Here is a 16,599-nt window from a genome sequence, read left to right as displayed (position 1 = left end):
ACACTTACTTTATTGGTGTCTGAATAGGTAGCTCTACCGGCAACTAATGTAACATTGATTGACTACCCTGAAATTTGTGAAGCGGACACGCCCACGCCCACGCCCATGTGCCAACCCCACAATCCTGGTAAAATACAAACACCCATTCAATATATGGGGTTATTTGTACTTTATCCCCAATCTTTTCTTTTTACATTTTTCCTCTCAGTCTCAACCTTTTGATTTTGTTATACTTTGCATTTTACGGAAAATAATGACGAAATTTGTTCATATGTGTGCATGCGTTTGAGGGTGATTTTATTATATACAATTACAGATTCATCGACAAAAATAAAGAAAAATTCAATACATAATTTGCAAATAAACAACTTCATATTACAAGGCAAAATAAAACAAAAAAATCATGAACTTTCTGTGATATTAGGTGTGTGAAACCTCTCAATAGAACCAAAAAAATTTAAACTTCAATTCACAAACAAAAAATTTCAACACCACCACAAAATCAACACAACAATACAAAGATTGAAAAAAAATCCAAATGAGAAAATATCACTGACCCAAATGGAAAAATTTAACTTCAACAATTCAAATGAAAAAATCACGAAACAATGCAACTTCACAATAAAACAAAATACACTACTATTGTATAAAAAGAGAGAAAATCAAACCCAAAAGAGATAGGAAAAAAAAATCATGTGTATTTTTGTGGGTGCCACCATCAAGCGTATATTTGTATTTTAGTCTGTGCCAACATTACATTTGACTTGCATTGTGAAGTGATTTATCTGTAGATAAGGTATTAAATTTTTGAAAATTTCCTTTGTTTTTCTCCATTTTTCAGAACTTTTCTTCATATTTTTTCTATTTTTTTAATTTTTTTTTTTTTTGTAAAAAGGTTTGGTAGCAAAGTGCAAATGATTCCATATGTTGGGAGTTATCAACATTCCTTTATAATTTTATCAAATCCAAAAATGCCCTTAGACTCGTGTACACGCGTGAACAAAATATTCCATCATTATTCTCAAAAAATATAAAATGCAATAAAACAAAAAATTGGGGAGAAAAATGTAAAAAAAGAAATTGAAACAAATAACCCCGTATGTTAGGAATGGCTGCATTTTACCCTTTTCTTTTAATTGTTACTTTAGTGTCAGTCTTTCTGGACAGGATAAGATTTTTGCCACACTGGAGTATGCTGTGTTTTTGCTGCTTGGACAAGAACCAAGATCATGAACCAAATATTGCTCAAAACCGGACTAAAAGGCATTCTCAACGTGTTTATACAAATCCAAATCCTAGAAAAGAATAGGCCAAAACGAGAACAGTAATGCCGCCTTCTGCTGTTCTACCATGTTTTCCTTTCTCCTAAAGTAAAGCAACACCACCCAATTACTAAATGAAAGTTACTGAATTTACTCCAACATACACACTACACACTTACACACTACACACTTAGCCCCAGAATTTGTCGAGTTCTACGCACAAGTACATGAAAGCTGAAGCACTTAACATTGGGCTAGACACAAGTACCCTTTATTTGATCTCCCATTATATACAATTACACATTCGTCGAGAAAAGTTGTATTTCCTGGCAATATAGTATCCAAGATGACTGGAGCAACACGTCAAACCATGCGGCTCAGCACAGAAATAATAACGTTCCGACTGCTAGAGAGGTATGAAGAATTCCTACATGTTCATCATAAGATAACTCAAACTGAACTGAAGCCATCCACTACATGCGCCACATTCAGATCCACCTCTGGAAATTTAAGTTTGCAGCAGCTTCAAAATTTAGAAACAAAAAACATATAAATAAAAGAATTTCAGAAGAGGATCTGACTTATATAACAGCAGTCTAACTAGGCTCTAAGCTACATGGCATCTCTCCCGTAATCCCCAAGTGGATCACACAAGTATTATGAAGTCAAAAAGATATAAAAGATCTCTTCTCATTGTGAAAGCTTAATAATAATCAGAATTTGATGGAAAATATATAAATCTCCAAGATAACATAGCACTAGTTTTGACAAATTAATCCCAAGCACTGGTCGCTGCAGGACCATACCCTCCACTATAACCTCCATAACCACCACCGCTGCCACCACCATAATAATCATTGCCACTCCCACTCCTATTAAAAGAAGAATCTCTCCTAAAGTCACGAGCACCAAAACGTCCACCACCACGCCGACTTTTACCTCCATATGAAGCTCGACTTGCAAACCGAGTCAACCAATCAGGTACTTCCTGGTTTGCTTCCTTCATCAAATCAGCAAGCGGCTTTGCCAAAGACATGTTATTCTCATTAAAAAATGCTGTAGCCAATCCTGTCTTGCCAGCACGACCAGTACGTCCTATCCGGTGAACATAATCATCAATGTCATTTGGGAGGTCAAAGTTTATTACATGAGCAACATGTGGAATATCAAGACCACGGGCTGCCACATCTGTTGCCACTAATATAGGTGTGTTCCCGCTCTTAAAGGATCTTAATGCAAGCTCTCTTTCCTGGAACCAGAAACCAATCAAGATGGAATAAATCAATGGATTTAGAATACAGCTGTATTGTCGATTGCATTAACTCCTTACCTGTTGTGTCCTATCCCCATGGATAGTAGTAGCAGGAAAACCATTCAGACACAACCAATGTTCCAATGAGTCAGCTCCCTTCTTCGTTTCCACAAATACTAAAGTAAGAGCTTGCTGCACAAATCAGCAAAGTCAGGAGAAAAGTATTCTAGACATCCATACAGAAAAAATATAAATTGAGGAGAGGCATATAATGAAAATGGGGACCCCCAGAGACCTATATTCCAATTGATGTTACTGAAGAGAAGCTGCTAATTGAAGGGCGACGTTAGAGAAATTCCACATGGTAGAATAATTACAAAGCCAACTTACCACACGTCTGACACAGGACATTTCAACAGCGAGCATCCAATTTCCATGTTTACTTTATATAATTATCAAGCTAGCTAGCAGGTCTTCTGATATTTTCCACAACATGCTAGGTGAATTAGTGATACCAATTACAGACATTTCATAATTCGATTGAACCATAAACAACTAAAACAAATAATGTTAATAAACTAAAATATTAACACTTCCTTATCAAAAGGATCTAATAACTTAACCTACATTAGACAAGGCCATAATTTAATCATATACTGAATAATAAGAACAAAAATATCACAAAAGAAAAAAGTATGCATGTTCACAAGAAATTGGATTACCTTTCCTTGAACTCCATTTGCTCTCTGAGCATGAAGAAGATCCATCAAATGGCTCCTCTTATCACTCTCATGAACAAATTCAATTCTTTGAACAATCAAGTCTGTACTAGAACCAACCCTTCCAACTGCCAAAAAAATGTAATTTGAAAGAAAATCGGAAGCCAGCCGCTGCATGTCAAAATTAGAAATTTCAGAAGATTGCTTGGTAAAATATTTAGCTATCTTCACAAGACTAAACTAACATCAACCAGCAAGCCAAAATTTTTTAAAAAATCCTCACAGGTCAGTAATGCCATCAAGTATTAGAAAAGCTGCCGGCTAAAGCTGCCAGCCGCAGACAACACCACAAATTGCATCATCATGTCATTTAATTTGATGAAAACTCTAGATGTGGATTTTTCAACTAGATAAAATTCCCTAATTACTTTAATAGAAATCCAATAGGGGACAAAAGCAGGTAATGGTGAAGGAAATCAGAAAAGATCTACAACAAAGACCTGGATCTCTTTTGGAAAGGTGGCACTGAACAGCATTGTCTGTCTTTCACCACGAGGAGGCATATCCATTTGTTCCACTATCTTTCTGATTTGAGGCTCAAATCCCATATCCAGCATTCTGTCTGCCTCATCCAGAGCCAAGTATCTTATCATTTGTAATGAAACTTTGGCCCTCTCAAGCAAATCAACCAATCTTCCAGGAGTGGCCACCAGAATATCAACTCCTCTCTCAAGTTCACGGAGCTGTACACAAATAAATGATATTTAACCACACCTACAAGTAGAAACGATACTTTTGCCAATACTTCAGGGCAGGCTGTACATGTTATAGAGCCACCTATCATGAAAAGAATTACTGGTTGCATTCTAATAAGACAAGAACAAGTCACCAGAAAAATACTAATTTACCCATGGAAAAAGGCCATTAAACAAAAAAATGTGGAGGGGAGGGGAAAAAAAGAGGGATCTGTCTAACTGTATAATTGACAGTCTCAAATCTCTGCAAAGAATCATTACTCATATTAACGGCTACAGCACCAGAAAACACATCTCCGCCAGCTAACTTCCTGTTACCTGTTTCTTGCTTCAAGTCCATATAATCCAACATGATAGCAAGACAAGAGAAAAAAAGAAGTACATCCATAAGATCACAAAGCCGAAAGCAAGACAGAAGAGGCATCAATATTATTGAGTTTTTGGACTCCACTGAAACACTGAAGAGTGTAGATAAAAAGGTGGACTTAAACAAATAAACAGTGATTTTGGCGATCAACAAACACTATATTCTAGAGCTCTGTCTCAACTTTCTCCATCCAGAGCTGGCAAGATTTATCCTACTTTTTAAATGTTTTCATTTTTATTACTTTCTAAAGGTATGTATAGACATATATGATTAGTACTACATCAAATGAATACACTCATACAAGTATAACACATATAATACTTTCTTATCAATATTAGATTTTTTTAATTTCGTGCAATTACAATAAAAATAATAATACCAGAATATTTTATAAATTATGTACTATATATCTAAAACAAACTCAATTAATACAACTTATCCAACACTTTTTTGAAAAATATATATTATTTAACATAATATATACAATTTTCATTTGTCTGTGTTAATTCAATGTTTTGTTCATTCTTTTACTTCTATGAATTATCTTAATGGTTTCTATTTGCAAATGCTACCTTTTTATAATTCAGTACAAAAAAACTTTTGGGAAATCAAATTGAAAAAAAAATGATATATTCTTAAAAATACTAATAGGTTTTCATATTTTTAAATATATTCACCAAGATATGTATGTGTTTAATTAATTATAGTATATTCCTTGTAAATTTTGCTAAATTTGGTAACACCCACAAATTAGTACTAAAGAAAATGATAATTACAATCACACTAATAATTAAAACATTGTATATAATTTCATACTTGTAATGTAGTATGTTGCATGTGTATATAAACTAGATGAACTAATTGCTTGGTTTATAAGATTCTCTTACGTTACCCAATAAATATGAGATATTTAGATTGCTACTATTTTTATCATAAGTTCTATTCTGAAAATTATTCGCATTTTATTTCTAAATTAATCTTTTTAATATATATTTATATACAATATTGTAAAATTGACATTTTGCAAGAATTACTGCAGAACTATGAAATTTATTTATTTATTATTTCATAAATAATAATTGTACCAGGTTATATAATTTCGAGTAAATGATCATTCTAAATCTTTACCAAGCATGTCATTAACTGATAATTACAAAGTTGAAGTTAAATGAACACACTCATGCTTCGCAACTTTATAATTTTTTGAATAATTAATAAAGAATATTTATCATCTCGTTAGTTCCAACATAAAATTAAGAATCTCTATTTTATAATAAAATCAAAATGATGTATTCCTTAGACAAACTAATTTGTTTATATTTTTCTTTGTGAATGAGGCCGCACTCGAGATCGAGCCTTAAGTTTTCTTGAACTAAACTCGTTTGCGCTCCTATAATCAATTAAATAATTAGGATGAACAAAAAATACTATTTTGAACATTAGCAATCCATGCATATCCCAATGCGCATGGACCAATAAAAAAAGAAAAAATAAGTTATAAACATGATAACACTGACAAATTTAACAAGATTTTAACAAGAATTTTACAAATAAAATTGTAAAATAATTCCAGCAATTATCACAAGTATTGGACAAATAATAAACAGATACAGTTAAACAAACCTGACACTGGTTGTTACTCGATATGCATTCACAAGACCGTTAATAGTGTGTGTGTTTGTGTGTGTGCTTGTGTCTGTTTGTGTTTGTGTTTAGTGGCATGCAAATTGTTTAGATTCTTCATTTTTCATGCTTACAGTTATCTTATTTCGAAGTATAATGATACATTGGAATGTCAAAGGGTGTTGCTCGTATACAGAGACAAAAGATGATCGCTTTGGATAGCTGCAAGTTGTTAGTTATTGATGAATACATTAAGTTATTGCATTAACCAAGAATTTTCCATCACCTGTCAAAATCAAGTTATGCATCAAATATTGTATGCCACAAAGTATATACGGACATCCAAAAACATAACAAAGGAATAACCTGCTGATTTATTGGCGCTCCTCCATAAGCAACAACCACTCTGACACCAGTTTGATAGGAAAATTTTCTAGCTTCCTCGTGTATCTGCAGGTGAAACGAATCAAGGAAATGACAACTTCTGCGAAGTTTCAGGCACCACATGACAATTAACTTGAACAATGTGAAACTAATGTTCAAATAACAGGCTCACCTGCATTGAGAGTTCTCTTGTTGGTGAAAGAATAAGAGCAAGTGGAAAAACAGTGCGAACTCCACGTGGTCTTTGTGGAATATGTCCCCTCATAATTCCACTAATAATCGGAAAGCAAAAGGCGGCAGTCTTGCCCGATCCAGTCTGAGCACAAGCCATTAAATCTCGTCCTGCTAGCGAAATGGGTATTGCATGTCGCTGAACAGGAGTCGGCTTCACATACTTGCATCTTCGAATATTCAGATTAAGTGCATCACCCAAGTCTATCTCTGCAAATGTATTCACTGGTGGTGGCACATTATCCCCACTCGTCTCCACAGGAATATCCTCATAAGCATCAAAGTTAATACCCGTATTCTCCTGCTCATTAAACGCATGCTCTGTGTCTGCATCCACATCATCGTTACCAAAAGGGTTGACCTCCCGCTCCCTACCACCCCAACCACTCCTCCCACCCCAACCACCGCTGCCACGACCTCCACTGCCATATCCCTGACGTCCGTAATCAGACCTAGAACCAGCCCATTGGGATCCACTTGTGGGCCCATTATACCTAGACCTATCATTACCTGATGGTGGGCCACTAAGTGACGGAGCAGGTGACTCCGATGCAGGAGTTTTGTTCCTAAGGTGTGGTGGAACATACGCTGGCTTGGTGGGAGCTGACTTTTGTTCTTTTCCACCACTAGTGCCGGCATTATCAGAAGATCCAGTAGCTACATTGTCAACAGCATCTGCCCATGATGTCCTCATTTTGGAAAACACTATAGAAAACGTATTCCTGATAACTGAATCACCAATTTCCAAAACTTATTGAAGTTTGATCCAAATATATCACAATTCAAAACCCTGAAAAAAAAAAGGCCGAATATATAACAGTCAAATCTCGCATCCTTATGAACCTAAGGGATCAACCAATCTGAAAAGCCAATTCTATTTGAATTCTTCAACGAAGAAAAATAAGGGGCAACTATAGGAATCAACAAATAACAAACAGCAGGGCAATCAAAAATCTCGGAGTGGACCATGGACCAAGCGCGGAAGCATTTAAATAGTCACAAAGTACTAAACGGACAAGAAAGAAAAAAAAATACACAAGGGCTTCATCTCCCGCTCTCTCAGACACGCAAGAAAGCAAAGAGATCAACCTCAAACCCTCGCATTCGGCAATGTGAATTGCGTGTTTACAATACATTCAATAGTATATAAAGCTTATGTATGTGTAAAGATACATGCAAAAATATTCAAGTGGGTGTGAGCGTAGAGAAAGTTGGGAGAGAAACCTGAGAGAGATGAGCAAAAGCTTGGAGGATTTGTAGAAGAAGAATTTTGAAAACCCTAGACAGGGAGAGAGAGAGAGAGAGAGAGAAGAGGAAATATAGGAGTTAATGAAATAATCGGACACTAAAGCGAAGTAATCGGATTTAACCATTTTCTTAGATTTTATGCAAATATAAATATAAATATATGTGTGTGTGTGTGTGTGTTTACACGTTTCTTTATTTCTTTCTCTTGTCAACCCTTTTCCACTTGATTTCACTAACAATGCCAAAACAAATAAAAGAACACCTCTAAATAGTAAATACATGTACTATAATATTCACATTAACAATTATATATAGGCTACCAAATCCCATTACTGCTTTTAACTTATTATTTGGATGGTATGTAAATAATTGGGATTATATAATTTCTCAAATACTTTTTTTTAGTAGCTGATAATTATACCGTCCTCTCTTAAATTTTAGTATAATTATATGTAAAACTTTTATAATTCAAAGATTTAATAATCTTAATATTTGTTTTAGTCTAATAAATAGATTTATTGATTAATAATTGTTTTAACAGTTGGGATTGGATGAACATTTTATTAAAAGTTGGAGATATGAAAAAATCATGATATAGAATAAATCATTTTGCAATCTTAAGAAAATAAAAATGACATTTAATTTGATAATTAGAGGGTGATTAAAAGTATAGGAGTTGGGAGGTGGAAGGAGTTGTTGTTAGTTAAATTATCCAACAACATCACACGTTTATGTCCAATCCAACCACACAGTCACACACACACACAACTCTACCATATCATCAAAATAGTATTCAAGTAAAAGCAGGGAGGTGATGGCATTTGTTCTTTTATGAATTGGAGTTATCATAGGAATAAGGACACATTCTTGATATATTTATGCTGTGAATTATGTCTAAATTTCTCAACTTATCAATGCTTTCATTCTCATCCCAGGGGTTGTCCACTTCCACTTGTTCTTGTCCGTCCCTTGTGCACTGCTCTCCTCTCCTCTCCGTGCCTGCCTGCACTGCACCTATAATATTTACTCCACTACACTAAACTAGATTCTCCACACACTCCTTAATAATTAACTGAATCAAAATATATTTCCTCAAAAAAATAAAAAACAGAATCTATATATAATAAAAAAATTAGACACCTCTTCCCTCTCTCTCTCTGTTTGTCTCTCTCTCTCTGTTTGTCTCTCTCTCTCTCTGTTTGTTTGTTTTTGAGAGAGTAGATTTGGTCCAAGTCCAGTCCACCACCACCACAACCACATAAATTTGCAGCTGTTTGGGTTTTCGACTTGGAAAAGTCTTCAGCTCGTGCTCCTCCACCCTCAGCCTGACCCTCCCTCTTTCCAGGAGGTGAGCGGCATAATTTTCAGGCCAAAGAAAGAAGCTCACCCGCAACCGCAAAGAGATTGAGAAAGCAGAACAATACAAGAGTATTTCTATATAAACATTAATTTACTAAACAAAATGGTAACCCCGACAAGTTTTCTATGTGGAATAGCATTCTGGATCCTGATTTCTTCCAAATTCAATCTCACTCAGAAGCTCAGATCTCTTACACAGCCATGGGTTTCTCACTCTGTCATTTCTGGCACCCCCATTATTCTCAAGATCCAGGTTTCTCTATTCCTCAACATCAATACCCTTAAACATTACATTTTTCTTTTTCATCTTTGACCTCTTTTTTCGTGTTTTGCATGCAGAAATACCAGCACAGACATTTGGATGCCTTTTTCTCTTTGTTGTCTTGTGTTGTTTCTGTGCCTTTCTACACTGCTTTTCTTCCCTTGCTTTTCTGGGTATGTTCTCTATCACATTCACACCCTAATTAATATATGTATCTACATTTTGTGTTGGTATGCCGGTCTTTTTGCATTCTGAAATCATTAAGAGTTTGAACAAAATTGTAATGTATACCCATTCTTTTTTCTTTTGATTGATTGTCTTTTGTTGTGTGGGTAGACTGGGCATTGCAAATTGGCTAGGCAAATGACCCTCTTGATGGCCTTTTGTGATTATACAGGAAACTGTATTAAGGTGGCTTTTCTTTCTCTAATCTCTATTGTTTAACATATTTTATGACTATTTTTGCAAATACAGTGATGCTCTGTAATTCTGCCACATTTTCACTGCTTTCTTTTCATCCCGTTTATGGATATGGCTCACAGGATGTGGTCTCAGCACCTAGACCTTGTTGTCCACCTGTCAGGAGAGTTACAGCCACCAAAGATGAAGAGGACAATGCCATGGAATATGGATTACCTTCCTCACACACTCTTAATACAGTTTGCTTATCAGGGTACGAACATTTTCTTGAATTTTATCTCCTTTATTTTTTTTCTTCTGAGGTGACTTATAAGAGACAACAAATTCAGGATCCCCTGTACTGATGCTAGTGAAGATATATGCTCATTGCTCAGTACTTGGTTTTATCTGGAAGGTTGATTTTGTATATTGTGCTACTATAGTGCATGGTTGCTACATGTTTTGCATAATAATTCTGTCTTCTTTCTAAACTTAAGGAGCCTTTTTGGGAAATCCAGGTACTTGTTACACTACATTCTGGCCTATACTGGAAATCATGATGCCTTTGCACAGATAATAGGTATCACCACGGTCAGTTTGGTTGTCGGTCTCATTGGATTGGGTAAGTTTAATTTATTGCATTATATTTCTAATCATTTCTTACTTCTGAAAATACTTTTTGCTTTCCTCGAGTATACTCTTCTGATATATTGTTGTACTTTTAGGAAGGATATACCTTGGAATGCACAGCTTGATAGACATTATCGGTGGTTTGGCTTTGGGATTAGGCATCCTGACAATATGGCTCTATGTCTCCGAATACATAGATAATTTCATAGTTTCTGGTCAGAATGGTAATATGTCCCCCCTTCAGCATCGCATATCTGTTCTACCTTCCTTTGTTCATCATCTATCTTGCTTAGACCTGCTGTATTATCTGTTTGTTAAGCTTGGTGTCAATATTCGGAGAAGCTATAAGAGTAGTTATGAATTATAATGCAAATCCGCCACTTCTGAACTTCATGAAATAGCATAAAGGTCTAACTGAAAGAAAAGGTCAAACTTCCTCGAACTTTCTGTTGAGCGTATGAAAATTTGAGATAATACGACCATCCCTAGATGCTCACTGTAAATTTACTACTGTATGATCCATATCTAAATAGTATGCTCTTCTGCTGTTGGTTCAAGATCTTTAAAGTTCAAGGTGTTTTTTGTCTGCAGTTATATCATTCTGGGCTGCCCTATGCTTCTTGTTACTCTTTGCTTACCCAAAACCTGAACTTCCGACACCAAGTTTTGAATATCACACAGCTTTCAATGGTGTTGCCTTGGGAATCGTAAGTGAAGATCTTCCTACTCTTTCTTATGAGCTTATTTTCAATATATACTTGCTCTGGCAACGTGACCTGTGAGCCTGACATTTGCCTTTCGTACAATTTAATTTGCATTAACATGAAGATTAATGTCTGCATGACCATACTGCCAAACTTTTCTGTTTTCCCTAATTTCATTTTGGTGGAAACAGCTATACATTATGATGACAATATAAAAATTTGTTGGTGTTCAATTAACAATTCATGGGACTGAAACTTTCATTTAGACACTGCCTGCTTTTAGCTAGTTTTATTGCTCGTATCTCAACATATTGACGAAAATCATATCATCCAGGTGATTGGGATCCACCAAACGTTTCAGCAGTTTCACCATGAAGATGTTGCACGCATATTTTCTCCTGATCTTACAATTCCTGCATTTGTGGGTAGACTACTACTGGGGATCCCAACAATACTGGTGGTGAAGTTTTGTACCAAGGCTCTCGCCAAATGGATTCTTCCCATTCTTGCAAATACTTTGGGAATCCCAATAAGGTCAACGAGCTATATACCTGCTCTGAAGGGCATGGCTGCTGACAAGAAGTCGGATGAAATAAAGCAATCAGGTTACGTACAGAAACTCTTCTTTTTCTCCAAGCAGACGTCATTCAACATTGATACTGGCATAAGGCTCCTTCAATATACTGGGCTTGCATGGTCTGTTGTTGACCTCGTCCCTTCTGTCTTTTCTCACCTAGGCTTGTGATTGTTCTTTAGTTATAGAAGTATTGTATTTTCTACTGACTCTGCTAGCTGGTCTTTAGATGCTTATTGTATAGTGACGTCTCAAATCTTTTGTATAATATATATATGAGGTTATAGTGTTTTTAGAGTCCAGTTATTGATTCTATGCATTTATATAAATTTGTTTTTCCTTTTCACTTATATATAGATAGATAGTTCCCATGGATTAAGTAAATTAATGATGGATTGTGGGAAGAACTCACGAAAATAGGCCACGAATCTTGGCATCTCCTTAGAAGGCAGAGAAACCAAGGCGTTAACTACACCTTCAGCATCAGCAAAAATCCAACAAAATATCCTTCCTATGGCTCACCAGTCACCACGGGGCCGCTGTGCACAGGCTTGCCCCATGGGAACACCACTTCATCAAACCTCAATCTGAGCCATGAGCTCACCATATACTCCCCACAAGGCAGCCCTTTGTTTATCTCCAACCAGTCAGTCTATCACAGATCTCAATATATTTTTTTTAAAAAAAAAATTATCTAGTGGCCGCCCCGCACCCCTCCGCGGCCACCCCTCTGCCCATAGAAGGGGCGACGCTATCCCCCAACAGAGGGGTGTGAATGATGTCGCCTGCTGAGCATAGCTGGGCGACGACAATGCACAATTAGGGACAATAACAGCAATTAAGCCGTAGTGAAAAATTGACAGTTTTTCATGAAATTGGAAAAACACATGCATAGGAATTGAAGAGCAGGCCGCCGCCAGCGTGGAATCCTGGAGCAACAAATTACAACACGAGGCACATGCATGAAATTGCTACACATGAGAAAGCATTGCCACAATCATTATTATTCTCAACCATACCATACTACAAACACACACACACACACAGAGTTCTCATAGATTAAGCTAATTAATGATGGATTGTGGGAAGAACTCGCGAAATAGTGCCACAAATCTTTCCATCTCCTTAGCTGGCAGAGAAACCAAGGCGTTAACTCCATCAACACCGGGAAAGATCCAGCAAATATCTTTCCTGTGGCTCACCACTGGCCCACTGTACACAGGCTTGCCCCATGGATACACCACCTCACCAAACCTCAATCTCAGCCATGAGCTCACCATGTACTCCCCACAAGGCAGCCCTTTGTTTATCTCCAACCAGTCTATCACAGATTTTGAATACTCATCACTCACCCTTTTTGGCGCTTCTGACACCATCTCCACCAGCTTCGAAAATGGCCATTTTTCAATATCTTCGCATGTTGCCGACGAATATGCAACTAGTACTGCGTTGCCGCTGTATGAATCTGGCAATGGTGGATTCAGCCTTGACCTTAAGTCCACAACATTAAGCAGAGTGGAAACTCTATCTTTATTGTATTCAGCATCATTTGACAAAGCTTTGCACCGCCATATGAGCGCTGCCACCACGTTAAAGCTGGTGATCTTGGTGGTGCTATAACTAATATTCTCCTTTGCTTTGCCCTTTAAATAATTGATAGCTTTCGAAGTTAGGCTGAAAGTTGTATAATCCAATTCCTCCCTTTTGCAGTCGAACACTGGTGGCCCCACAACTTCAGGGAGATCGGGTTTGAAAAACTCGGGGTGCGGGAACTCCACATGGGGCGGAGATCTGGCGGCTAGGAGGTGGCGGTTGTTGCATGGGATGACCGCCAAGGGCTTGTCGTCGAAGGCTTGGGTGGCTAGATTTTCAATGAAGATTTGGGCGCTTGCGCCGTCCAACAATACATGATTTGTCGACATGCCGATGCAGAAACCCCCACACTTGAATGATGTTACCTACGAACCACAAATTAACAAAATATATATTACTTATAGTACGATCGAAGACTGTTCTCCTGAAATTATATATACACGGTAGAACTCAAGCTTTATAACATGTTATGTTATGTCTAAGGTTTCAGTAAACAATAGAATTTTGGCTGGGCCATCTACAATTTGGTTAAGAAGTAGTTTGTTTAACCTGAAAAACACATAGTGGCTGCTCAACCTCTGGTCCCAAATTATCCAAGGTTTGGACCGCAAGCTGCCGGAATCCGAGGTTGGGATAAACAAAGTCACCCAAGTCATCAAGTGAATAATCCGAAGAAGCCACCACAAAACCAGCTCCTGCGGAGTTACAGTCGATCTCAAGGCGGCCCAATTGCTGGTTCAGTTTGAATCTTCCAGCCATGAAATGATAGTGCACCTGCAGAACTCTTTGTAGTGCCATTTTGAGCCTTTTGGGCACAATTTGGGGAGGAAAATCAGGGTTGGCTTTGAAGAAATGGACAGTGGGAATATTGTAGTTGAGGATTTGGTCTATGTTAGACAGGAAGATGGATTTGTTCGGATCATCATCATCAGTTTGTTTTGATGGAGAAACAAGGATGGATTCTTGAAATGTGATCTTAAGATCTTGCATGGGTGGAATGGGCAAGATGAATGCCATATTGTGAATTTCTTTTGTGATGAATTATAGTTAGTCTCATATATACAGCGCGTTGAAGCTGCCTTGAGAAGAAATTAATTAATTAATTTACATGCATTTGTTTAACACGCGTGTGAAATTATGACTTTTTTGCAACTTATAATATTATAGGTGTAGGAGTGGGGAGAATGCCAGCACTACTTTGGCGTAGTCAACTATCTAACTACCATTAATTAATTAGGCATTAGGACCTTAAAAAAGTTCGTATACACCCCATAATTATATATATTAACATTGGATTATTAATTTTAAATGGTAGGGTGGGGACATTCATGCTTGCATCTGAAAATAAGTTACTTTTGTGGAACCAAGTTGTTGGGTCAAAAACTGAATTATTATCCAAATTATACTGAAAAAAGAAAAAAAAAAGTTAGTCAACCATGCGACATTATCATATTTAATTATTGATACACGTAGGTTGAATAAGAAAAATTTTAATTTAAATTGAATTTAATTGAATTTGAATCAGTTATACAGTAAGCACAATATATATACACTAATTTAAAAAAATAATTAATTATATAATAAATATATTATAATTATTTTAATTTGATAAAAAATATACAATCTTAAGTGATATCGGTAACAACCATGTACATGACATATATATATGATGTGGAGTAAGAAAAGGAAAAAGATTGAAGAAATGGGAGAAACTCCTTCTCCCTTTATCTAATTATCACATACAACTTACATAAATATATATGCACGATGATTGCATGTTCAACGCCAACACTTTGATAATTACTTGTGTGCAGATGTTTATCTCTTTCGTTTGGTTGTTTGTCTTTTGTCTCAACACCAACTCCTCCTCATCTCTATCTACATCACTCTTCCTTTCTGGATTCAATTACTGAACTGGGCTTGGGTTGTAACTTGTAATTGTATAGTGTATACTGCAGTCAACACTTAGACTATATCATAATGTTTGTTTTTAGTTTTGCTTTATTTTTGAGATGGCTCAAAGCATAATAATATTTATTTTGATTTCTTTTGGAAGTTTTGATAGTGTTTTAAAATGTTTTGAAACAATGCCTCATTTATTTTTTGTCAAATAAGTTTACACTAATTATAGGCCCTACATCTAAAAAAATTATATACATACTCATACATATATATAAATATATATATATAAGAGAAATAATTTGACAATGAACAGTAATTTTTGTCTCCTACTAAACAACATCAAACATAACATACTTATTTTGTATTATCTCCAAAAATAAATTCAAATATACAAACTATCTCTAATACATATTTATTTATCTTTATTTTTATCTCTTGATTTCCACAAAAAAAATTAAAATAAGTTAAAAATAAAATCAAACATAGTGTATATGTTTAGTTTAAGTGAGAAGAAAAAGGAAAGTAAAAGGTCGAGGGAAAGTTAAAGAGGGAGAGGGAGAAAAAGAATAATGATTTTCTATCAAATTATTTGGTATGAGAATATATCTCAAATATTTTTATTTGTTTGGTACGAAAAAAATAGATTGAAAAGAAAAAATTATATTTTATAATTTTACTGAACAACCCTTATGATTTGCATAAAAATAAGATGAGTCAAAAAGGCCTAAGCAGCCCAAAAAGAAGAAAAAAATGCAAGGCCTATGGTGTCCCGCACAGGCCCAGTTCGGAAGAAGGCTCAGACAAATGTCCCCTAGAAAATAGAAGTCCCACCAACCCAATCCGAGAGGGCCCTGATCCAAGAGGCTTAATATGTAGCACCCCCTACAACATTATACATAATTACCACTAATTATCATACACTTTCCTTATTACAACCCCTCTTATAAGATATTTTTATTTATCGATATAACATATAAACGTCACACGACATAATAGGCATATTCAAAAGATATATTTAATCTCTCCACATGTCCTCGTAAACAAAATCTCAAATGAAAATAGCACCACAACCAGCTGTACAAATTTTAAATGCAAACCAGGAAAGAGACTAGTATATTTAATATTCTCATAACCAAAAGTCTTGGCTTCAGATGTAATGCTGACCTACCTATTCACAAAAACGACACGACTCAAAATCTAATGTGACTAGTCAGTGTGATATATCTCCTGAAAAGTACATGACAAGGAGTGAGTTGTCTACTCAGTAAGTATAGCCAATCAATCTATATATATACATACATCACAATCACAAGTCAAACATAATACAATCATATC

General features: G+C 35.9%; 3 protein-coding genes across 4 annotated transcripts; 1 reads left to right on the top strand and 2 right to left on the bottom strand.

Annotated features, from left to right (window-relative positions):
* LOC105159646 (DEAD-box ATP-dependent RNA helicase 37) lies at positions 1,258-7,968 on the bottom strand. Of its 2 annotated transcripts, none has more exons than XM_011076772.2 (7): positions 7,818-7,968; positions 6,535-7,383; positions 6,345-6,428; positions 3,734-3,976; positions 3,237-3,404; positions 2,593-2,706; positions 1,258-2,511 (listed from the first exon to the last, which is right to left on the bottom strand). In XM_011076772.2, the coding sequence occupies exons 2-7, from the start codon at positions 7,285-7,287 to the stop codon at positions 2,035-2,037; spliced, it is 1,839 nt and encodes a 612-aa protein (XP_011075074.1). In that variant the 5' UTR covers positions 7,288-7,383; positions 7,818-7,968; the 3' UTR covers positions 1,258-2,034. The 2 variants fall into 2 exon arrangements, with proteins under 2 accessions (XP_011075074.1, XP_011075075.1); XM_011076773.2 differs by having other exon boundaries at positions 6,535-7,322; positions 7,818-7,936.
* On the top strand, positions 8,974-12,071 carry LOC105159645 (lipid phosphate phosphatase delta). The gene is made up of 8 exons (XM_011076770.2): positions 8,974-9,453; positions 9,540-9,635; positions 9,799-9,873; positions 10,005-10,135; positions 10,380-10,483; positions 10,587-10,715; positions 11,083-11,198; positions 11,530-12,071. Exons 1-8 carry the CDS (start codon positions 9,304-9,306, stop codon positions 11,938-11,940), a joined length of 1,212 nt encoding a protein of 403 aa, XP_011075072.1. The 5' UTR covers positions 8,974-9,303; the 3' UTR covers positions 11,941-12,071.
* On the bottom strand, positions 12,616-14,409 carry LOC105159644 (shikimate O-hydroxycinnamoyltransferase-like). The gene is made up of 2 exons (XM_011076769.2): positions 13,912-14,409; positions 12,616-13,727 (listed from the first exon to the last, which is right to left on the bottom strand). Exons 1-2 carry the CDS (start codon positions 14,377-14,379, stop codon positions 12,834-12,836), a joined length of 1,362 nt encoding a protein of 453 aa, XP_011075071.1. The 5' UTR covers positions 14,380-14,409; the 3' UTR covers positions 12,616-12,833.

Source organism: Sesamum indicum, linkage group LG4 (assembly GCF_000512975.1).
Source record: "Sesamum indicum cultivar Zhongzhi No. 13 linkage group LG4, S_indicum_v1.0, whole genome shotgun sequence".
NCBI classification, from domain to species: Eukaryota; Viridiplantae; Streptophyta; class Magnoliopsida; order Lamiales; family Pedaliaceae; genus Sesamum; species Sesamum indicum.
Note: the sequence above shows the minus strand (reverse complement) of the source record. Positions and strands in the feature narration are given on the sequence as shown.

What these genes read in the sequence shown, in the direction of transcription:
- LOC105159646 (XM_011076772.2), bottom strand. Translation starts at nt 7,287, where the DNA reads ATGAGGACATCATGGGCAGATGCTGTTGACAATGTAGCTACTGGATCT. An exon ending in CAAGAGAACTCTCAATGCAG is followed by an intron (nt 6,429 to 6,534) that starts GTGAGCCTGTTA and finishes TTTCACCTGCAG; the next exon opens with ATACACGAGGAAGCTAGAAA. An exon ending in GAGCGCCAATAAATCAGCAG is followed by an intron (nt 3,977 to 6,344) that starts GTTATTCCTTTG and finishes ATTTGTGTACAG; the next exon opens with CTCCGTGAACTTGAGAGAGG.
- LOC105159645 (XM_011076770.2), top strand. Translation starts at nt 9,304, where the DNA reads ATGGTAACCCCGACAAGTTTTCTATGTGGAATAGCATTCTGGATCCTG. An exon ending in AATACAGTTTGCTTATCAGG is followed by an intron (nt 10,136 to 10,379) that starts GTACGAACATTT and finishes TGGGAAATCCAG; the next exon opens with GTACTTGTTACACTACATTC. An exon ending in ATGGTGTTGCCTTGGGAATC is followed by an intron (nt 11,199 to 11,529) that starts GTAAGTGAAGAT and finishes CATATCATCCAG; the next exon opens with GTGATTGGGATCCACCAAAC.
- LOC105159644 (XM_011076769.2), bottom strand. Translation starts at nt 14,379, where the DNA reads ATGGCATTCATCTTGCCCATTCCACCCATGCAAGATCTTAAGATCACA. An exon ending in AGCCACTATGTGTTTTTCAG is followed by an intron (nt 13,728 to 13,911) that starts GTTAAACAAACT and finishes TGTGGTTCGTAG; the next exon opens with GTAACATCATTCAAGTGTGG.